The 9,912-nt window shown below is 19.9% G+C and overlaps 1 protein-coding gene across 3 annotated transcripts; it reads right to left on the bottom strand.

Moving 5' to 3' along the window:
- Nucleotides 1-212: 212 nt before the first annotated feature.
- LOC112638872 lies at nt 213-9,167 on the bottom strand. 3 transcript variants are annotated; one of them, XR_003123197.1, is made up of 5 exons: nt 8,948-9,167; nt 5,973-6,141; nt 4,027-4,225; nt 1,637-1,834; nt 213-246 (listed from the first exon to the last, which is right to left on the bottom strand). XR_003123197.1 is itself a non-coding variant. In XM_025411355.1 (5 exons), the coding sequence occupies exons 1-5, from the start codon at nt 7,371-7,373 to the stop codon at nt 236-238; spliced, it is 636 nt and encodes a 211-aa protein (XP_025267140.1). In that variant the 5' UTR covers nt 7,374-7,468; the 3' UTR covers nt 213-235. The 3 variants fall into 3 exon arrangements, 1 of the variants encoding a protein (XP_025267140.1); XM_025411355.1 differs by lacking the exon at nt 8,948-9,167 and adding an exon at nt 7,315-7,468; XR_003123196.1 differs by lacking the exons at nt 4,027-4,225; nt 8,948-9,167 and adding an exon at nt 7,315-7,468.
- Nucleotides 9,168-9,912: the final 745 nt, after the last annotated feature.

The following is a 9,912-nucleotide window of genomic DNA, read 5'->3' on the forward strand; positions in this document are numbered from 1 at the left end:
GACGACAAGCATNGAAAATTGTCGTATCGACCAACTAGCCAGAAATATAGTTTATTAATATGAAATATAATTTGACCATATGATTGTGGTCCTTATATAATATATAATACTTATTATAATATATAAAAGAAAGTTATTTAATAATATATTCATTTATAATATATACGAAAAGTTAATATAAAACAAGTTAAAATAAAACAATAATTATGAGTTGGACGTGGAAGTTGAATTTCTCTTATTCTGATCCTGTTGAAAAAAATATATAAATTAATTATACATATATATTATATATATATATATATATATTATATATATGTATATAACACAGAGTGTCCCAAAACTTCGTAAATCAATCTTTCAAAGGACAGATTCCTGAGATTTGGAGGGACGATTTCTTCCATTTTCCTCAATGAAAATGTCGATATGAAGCCATTATTTTTTGCATGTTTCACTTTTTGTCATCATATATCTTTACAATTAAGTTTTCTAAATTAAACTCAATTGAAGTAAACTCTATTTAAAATTAATCGAGAATGTGGTTAATTAATATTTATTTCTATCAAAGCTTAGTTTACGAAAAAACCCTTATTTCTAAGTATTCTTATAATTCGAAAATTATTAGTGCTCGACATTTTCGTGAGACAAATCGTCTCAAATGATCCAGGAATCTGTCTTTGAAAGATTGATTATGAGTTTTGGACACCCTGTCTATGTATGTGTGTGTATGTGTACTATATTAATATAATTATATGATTATATAATATATATTAGTATCAAATGATGATATTATTAATTGTAAAGTAAAAAATTAGAGTGAAACTTAAGAGTTTTACTACTCTCTTCAAAAAGTTTTATTAAAAACTAATAGTTTTAATATTAATTATATAATTATACCTGATTAGTATTAATTATACTGAAGTACATCATCTATTTTTCTTTTCAAATTTTTAGTTCCATTTATTAAAGTTAAGAGTGGCATGTGCCCTGCGATTTTTTTTATATTTTCTGTATTGTTGACAACTAAATATGATGGAATAATTAAAAATTATAAAAATATTAATAAATAAATATAAACAATATAAATAAATATATAAATATAAATATATACATAAATATAAATATATATATATATATATATATATATGAAAATATTTTTAATAAATTATTTAAATGAAAATATTTTAATAAGTAATTACAATTTTGTAATATTATATATATATATTGTATATATATATATATATATATATAATATATATATATATATATGGGGCATTCCACGCCAAATCGGACGGTTTAAAAAATTTTTGTTTTTGATTTTCTTAATTTTTAGGTATTTTTTAGTACCCCTCAAAAGAGGCTTCCTGGTAACTTTTGAGATTTTTTTGATTTTTTTTTCGATTTTTAAAAATTAAAAATTTTGAATAGTTAATTACGTATTATATTTATTTTTTATAAGTGAAAATTTATAACTTTTATAAGTAAAAATTTATATTTTAAAGGTTTGAAAATTAAAAATTTCATTTTTTTAAATTAAAGATCTTAAAATGGCTTTTATTCTTTATATAAATTAATTTTAATAGTATTTAAACAATTATAAGAATAAAATAAGTAAAAATTAAATAGTTTAGTTTATTACCTGTAGTTTGCATGATACCAATAATTTCTACATGATCACCTTTTCTAATATCAAGTAAAGTATAATCATCGTTACTAAAATTTATTACATGAATTTCCAGTTTGAATGTGCCATCAGTTATTGCACCACATCCAATAATTTTGTTCATGTTGTTGTTATATACTTCAGCAAAATTCGTCTTTACGTATCCTCTCAATACTAGAAATATTTGACGAATATATATTAACAAAAATAATAATAATTCCCAGACAGCACAGGACATTCTACGGACATTCATTTTATGTCCATTTTACGTCTGCACGTCCATGGACATAAAATAAACGTCCATTGTACATCCGATTTAAGACATCTGTTAGTAGTCAATATTTGGACGTCCACAAGATGTCCGGTCTTGGAGGTCAAAGTTTCTCGCGAGCACGCAAGCATGTATTAGTTCGTTCGTTTACCGCTACGTGACGTGTGATGCACTATCTTTCTCGTATTTAAGTTTTAGTTATGAGAATTATATAAAGTTTGCAAAAGGTAACAAATAAAATTAAAAATGTATTGTTCAATTTAATTTCTGACCTAAAAGCACGGGTTTCGGATATTAAATTGATTTTATAAGTCGGACAAGTAAATGTCCGGCAAATAAACGAAAATAATTGTTCATTATTTATTTAAGATGTAAAGTGCAATATGCAAGTATAAATTATAAATAAATTTTTTATATAAAATTTTTATGTAAAATTTTATATAAAATAAATTATATTATTATTTAGGGATTGAAATATATATGTTTCGTTTAAAAATTATATGTTTAGATCATAAAGATTGTTCTTTTTTCACACATATAATATACATTTTTTTTTTAATTATCTGTTTTATAATAGTTTTGTACAAAAAAAGTAACATTTAAATAATATGTGATATTGCATTAATGTATATGTGATATAAATTTTCTTTAATAAATGTATTGCTTAAAAAAATATATATTTTATCTTTTTAATGTGTAAATTCAAATTTTGTATGTAATCCCTTTTTCATCTCCTTATTATGTCCATATAAAATCCGTTTTGTATATTTGTTATTGCTAATTTATGTCCAATAATCGTCCATCGGATGTCTTTTGGACACATCAGGGTTTAAATTATGTCCTCCAATTTCATATTCGGATATGCTAAGGATATCCACTGTATATTTGAGGAACATAAAACGGACATTTTATGGATATTTTCAATATCCTTCAAGGATATTTGTAGAATATTTTATGAATATCTGTGTGCTGTCTGGGTTATATATAAAATATATTGTTCTATTTTAAATAAATATAAGAAAATTCTAAAAGATATAAATAATATTTTATATTATATTATCAATAATCCTGTTATTATTTTTTAATAAAATTTTTGATTTTATATATATATACGCCTATATTATATATAGAGTGTCCGAAAAACTGCCCGCAATACTTCGAGAAGTGATTCGGGACCGGAAAAAAAGATAAAAAGCTATATAAATATAAGTCCTGAAAAATAACTCATTTCTTAATTATAATAGTCATCTTTATATTAAAAACATTGTAATTTAATTTTTATAATTATAATAATCATAATTATAGTTTATTTCATAGTATTTTAATATAAATAACTTTATTGTGTGTGTAAGTATGAATATGTATGTGTATGTGCAGTGTATCCAATAATAACTACATTATCTCTCTTGTATATGTATAGAAGAAGTTAAACAGAAAAAAGAAGAATTTTTTATCATTTTATGATTCTTACAACAATTAATGAGAAATTAATTAAGAAAAATTCACCAATTTACGTAAGTATTAATTCGTGATGAGAAAAGACAGTCCATTATTACTATATAACCGTTGTCATTTATAGAGCGTTTCTTTTAAAATTTTAACAAATGTTTCGCATAATTGTCTTAAATAATAATAGAACATATTATCTATGTTTTAAATCTTTTAATAATTTAAAATCAAATTTGCATGGATCACTTAATATCTGAATCATTTATAACGAATAAATTTTTTTCTGATATCATCTAAATATCAATCATTTTCATTTATTTAATTTTTTAAAACTATATTTTTTAAATAGATTTCAATTATTCAAAATTTAAAAACAACCAAATAATTGAAGTTTATGGAAGAATAAGTAGAATAATTAGTTTAAAAAATAATTTTAAACAATTTAAAATTTGAATGTTTGATATGTAAACGATTGATATAAAAAAAATATTTATTTATTATACTATATTTATTTCAAATTCTAATAACGTATTAATTAAAAAAGGTATATGGATTAAAAAATTATATGAAAAATATTTATATATTTTTATATTTATATTATAATATTATATTAATAAAAAAAAGAAATTATATAAAGAATATTCACTAATGCGATTTTTTGTAGCATTTAATACATCAGATAATTCAATTGTCTTAGGTGTGGTATCTACTATTTCCATTGGTTCAAATTTTCCAAGATTTGAAATTATTGTATTTGATTTTATTAATAGCTCATACGGCATATTACCATTGTTGAATTGAGGTATTTTTGGCGGACGTGCCTGAGTACCATCCAAATGAATAATCTATTTTATGAAATGTATTTTAATATTAAAAATATAATTATACATATATTTTACATAAATTTTTAAAGAATTACAAGTTATAAATTAAATATTTTATATTTTAATAAAATAATAATATTTAATAAAATAATATAATAATGTGTATAATTATATTAATATAAATATCGAAATTAAAAGATTATGAAAAGAATGATAGATAAAATACACACATTATATTTGTTTAAAAGTATAACACTACATATGTAATTTTATTGTAATTATTATGCATATTATTATTAATATAATAATTTTTATAATATATTGTTATGTTATAGATTATGTTATATAATATATTCTTTGTATTATAATATTATTAATATTATAGATTATGTTATATAATATATTCTTTGTATTATATATATTATAAAATAGGATTTTTGGGTCAAAAATTATCAATGAAAAATTACATATTATATACATATTATGTGAAATATGTAATGAATTATATATTACACACACACACCAACACACACACACGCGCGCGCGCGCGCGCGCGCGCGCGCGCGCGTGTGTGTGTGTGTGTGTTGTGTGAAATATACATGTACAAATGCTATTTACGATAAAGAATAGATATGTTTATTTATATATATCTGTAACGTATTTGTATATATCTCTAACGTAATATATATAATATATATAATATATATATTTCATTTGTATATAAATTCACAACTTAAAAAGAATTTTTATTTGTAAGTAATTTGTTTAACACAGAATGATTTATAAGCAAATATTAACTATTATTAAAATCTAATGTGATGTATAATAATATGTAATATACGTAATGTATAATAAAAACGTGAAATAATAATATGTAATGTATAATAAAAATGTAATAAAAAATGTATAATAATATGTAATGTATAATAAAAACAATGTATTGAGAATAAAAGTTAAATATTAAATATCAAGAAAAGAAAAAAATATAGATCTTTCTATTTTTCTCTCTTTTCCTAATGTTTAATATTTGATTCTTATTTCTAATATTTATTTTATATTACACCAATTGTGTCTATAAAATAACAAAAATACTGTTAGCGATAAAAGCAATATCACTGTGTGTATATATTAAATTAATTGTAAGATAGAACGACTTGATTCAAAATCAAATAATGATGATTTAAATATTTCTTTAGACAGTAGATTAAATATAACGACGTATATACATGATCTTCTAGACTATCTTTTTTACATTTTTTTTGACACAAAGAATACGCACATATGAAGATTCATTAATACTTATAAAAATTTATAAAGTTTACATTTTATCGTAAATTGCATATTATATGTGTATACAGTGTATATGTATATATATTTTTTTCCTCTTCTAATAATTTATAAGAATTTTTTAGTAAACATTTTCATTTTAGATACTTATTATAAATAAATAAATAAATATATATATATATATGTATATATATATATATACATATATATATATATATATATATATATTTATTTATTTATTTATAATAAGTATCTAAAATGAAAATGTTATATATATATATATATATATATATATATTAATTATTTATTTATTTATATTTATAATTATAATTATTTATTTATTTTATATTTATATTTATAATTATTTATTTATTTATATTTATAAAGAATATATTTATAGAACATGAAAAACAAAAAATATTTCACGGAAACATTAATAAATAAATAAAAATTAAAAATTAAAAATAATAATAATACTTACAGTGTTTACTTTTATATGATGTTCCACAAAATCAATGTCATCATTCCAGGCAACAATTTGAACCCTTTTTCCTTTTCCGTTATTTAAATAAAATTTGAAGAACTTATATTGTTGTTGCGAGCCCACGCAACGTGGAGATTCGATGTTATCAACATAGCCAATAATTTCACTAATATAATTTAATTAATATAATTAATAATATAATTTAATTAATATAATTAATATAATTAATAATAAATTAGAAGGCGCGCACACTTTACACATATTCATATATATATATATATATATATATATATATATATATATATATATATATATATACAAGATGTTCGACAACAGGCGGGATAAAGTTTAAGAAATGATTCTATTGTACTTGATAAAATAAGACGAAAATCAAGAATAACAAAAATTCAATGAAAGCTTCGTTTTTTTTAATTATAAGTATTTGAAAATTTGTGTGAAAGGTGTCTGAAACATGGTAATCTACAAAATTTTTAGCGAGCATAAGCTATATCGCTCTTAAAATATTATGTAACGCAAAAGTGTACAGTGAATTGCTAAATTCTGGATACTTTTTAAACAAACTTTTAAATATTTATAATTAAAAAATGAAGTCTCTACAGAAATTTTGTTACTTTTGATTTTTGTTTTATTTTATCATGTAGAATCATTCCTTAAATTTTGTCTTACTTATTGTCAAACATCTTTTATATATTCTACAGATCAAAATAATGTAAAATTGTTTTATAAATTTATAAAAAATATTTCAGATAAAAATTAGAGTTTAAAAAAGAGATCTATTTATTGATTTTATTAGTTTAATTTTAAGTCTTCAAAATCAAGGGAAACTTACTTTGAATTTTTTAAATTAAATTCCTTACTTTTATTGCATATTCTTTATACTAATAAAAGTTTTTATAAAATCAAATTTTAATAAAATCAACAGGTTTCTTCGTAATTTATAATTTACTTTGTGAGTACATGTGTTATGTGTATGTGTGTGTGTGTATATATATGTATAAACCGAACAGAATAAACAATTATTTTAATTAATTTTCATTATTCTTTTGTATTTTTTGCATTATTTATGTTACATTGGATATGTGTGTGTGTGTGTATGTATATATATATATATATATATATATATTTTTTAAATTAATATTAAGATTAATTATTAAAATTTTAAAAACAATAAATAATACAAAAAATAATGCAAAAAATGCAAATAATACAAAAAATATAAAAGAATAATGAAAATTAATTAAAATAATTGTTTATTCTATTTTATTTATAATTGTTATTCCTTTTTTTTTTCTTCAATTTTCATAAACTTTTTACTTACACTGTTGAATCATACATTTGTATACTTTCAAGTACATCACTTGGTGTTAATAGTTTCATTGCATTTAAATTGTCAATTTCAATAAGTTTATCAATATGATTCTCAGAGTTTTGAAATATATGATTTGAGTTATGATCTTCCGAATCATCCAAATTATATTGTGACATTTTTAGATTTAATATTGTAAAGATGCAAAATTAATAATTATCCTACAAAATATACAAAGATGAGATATATATATATATATATATATTTCATTAATTATTTTACATGAATCTGTTGTTTGAAATAATAATTTAAAGAAAATATTAAAATAATTATTTTTTTTTAATGAATTAAAAAAGATTTATAATTTTAATGCTTTAAAATAGTGTTTCAAAAATATTTTATAAAAATTTTTAAAAATGTTTTAAAAAATATTATTTCCTGATTACGGGATGAAAATATAAAAAATACAATTTACATATTCTATTCATTCTTCTATATCAATAATTTGTCATGTTTTAAATGTCAATGTTTTTTTTTGTAAATCATAATGTAAATTATATGCAAAATTATTATAGATTCTCTTCTTAAAATAAAATTGCAAATTATTTGAATGACACAAAAGTATTTAAAACGTATAATTAGAAAAATTAATACAAAGAACCATTGTAGCCTTTCATAATATTCAATATACAAACATAATTTTAATTGTTTATATAGAAATAGAAATGTAGACAATTTTTGATTTATTTTTTTTAACTTAAGATTAAAAATGCAAACATTTTGATTTATTTTTCTTCTCAATTCAAGACTAGAAATTTAAATATTTCGATCTATTTCTTCTTAATAAATTGAATTGTAAAAAGTGTTATGATAATACTTTTACATTTACACAATAATACAATTAATATAAATTAAGTAATATATAAGTTATATATAAGTTTTATGATATTATTAAGCTTTCAAATAAGAATTATTTTAATTTTCTTTAAATATTATTACATTTTTTACAAATTTTAATAAATTTTTCATAAAAATGTTATACATATTATAATGTAAACAATGTTTTATTCATCGAAACTTATAGAAAAAATAATATCTGATAAAATTAAAAACTTCTGATAAAATTAAAATCAATTAGCAAATATATTGTAAAAGTATTAAATATATTGTAAAGTATTTATTCACTTGAAAATGAATCGTTTTCAAATTAAGATTAATAAATATACAAATATATAAATATAAATTTGTATATTACATATTTATATCTTTTAAAATTACAAAACTGAAATATATATATATATATATATATATATATATATATATATATACTATATTTTATGGTTTTACTTATACTACGATTTTATAATTTTTAACGATAATATCACTATCATTATCATGTATTATATACATATTTTAACATCAAAATATGTATACAATAATATTAATAATAATGTTATCGTCGTTAATAAAAGTTATAAAATCGGAGCATTGTATATATTGTTAGAAAGCATTCATAATAATCTGCATAATAATAGTAATGTGAATAAGTATATGTATATGTGGTGTGTGTCTATTAATTTAATATAACAATTTATTACATTATAAACTTATAATTTATTATATTGTGGTATTATGGTAAACTTACCTCAACAAAGTTCTGTTGAAAATAAATTTTAATCGTGTTCTTATATTCAGTTGCGTAACACTTAAACGTGTTCTTAATCGCGTATTAATACTTGTGCACTTAACGCGTATCAACACTTAAATGTGTATTTAATAATTAATACACTTAATCTTATTTATTCTTTCGATGCAGTCAAACTGGAAATAGCAAGCTCTCATTAATACAACGAAATCGTTATCTTTTACCACATCGTGTAGTATACATATATATATATATAAAAGAATGTGTTCTTATCTAGAATATGTGCTCTCAATATATATGAGGATAAGTTGGTTGCGTGCACTTTTTGTTCGCATATAAATTGTGTCAGGAGATGAAAGTTTCTATATTATAGTTATGACAATGCATATTAGAAATTAAAAGTTTATCAATAATTTCCTAGAAGAAATCAAAATTGAATTGTATACAAGAAATGTACTTTGTATAATTTATTTTCATTTCTTGTAAAAAATTATTTTAAAGTTAATTATTTATATTAGTGTGACTGAAATATTACAGTACAATTTACAACATACATGTAAAAGAACATTTCTTTTTGTTAATCTAATCTAGAAATCTTATTTAGAATATTCTCTAAATTTATTCAGAATATTTAGAACATAATTTCATTTTTGATTTTCTATGCAGATTTATAAACTACTTTTTTTCACTTAATTAAAATATTCACTGAAGGATATTTATAGAATAGATTTATATTGTCTGTGATATTCTTTAATGAATATTCTAATAAAGTAAAAAATATATAAAAGAATATGTGTTCTTACGTCAACTATATATGAGGCTAAGTTAGTTGCGTATTCTTTTTGTTTGCATATAAATTGTGTCAGAAGATAACAGTTTTTATATTATAGTTATGACAATGCATATTGGAAATTAAAAGTTTATCAATAATTTCCTAGAAGAAATCAAAATTGAACTGTATACAA

Source organism: Camponotus floridanus, unplaced genomic scaffold, assembly GCF_003227725.1.
Source record: "Camponotus floridanus strain SB8 unplaced genomic scaffold, Cflo_v7.5 scaffold392, whole genome shotgun sequence".
NCBI lineage: Eukaryota > Metazoa > Arthropoda > Insecta > Hymenoptera > Formicidae > Camponotus > Camponotus floridanus.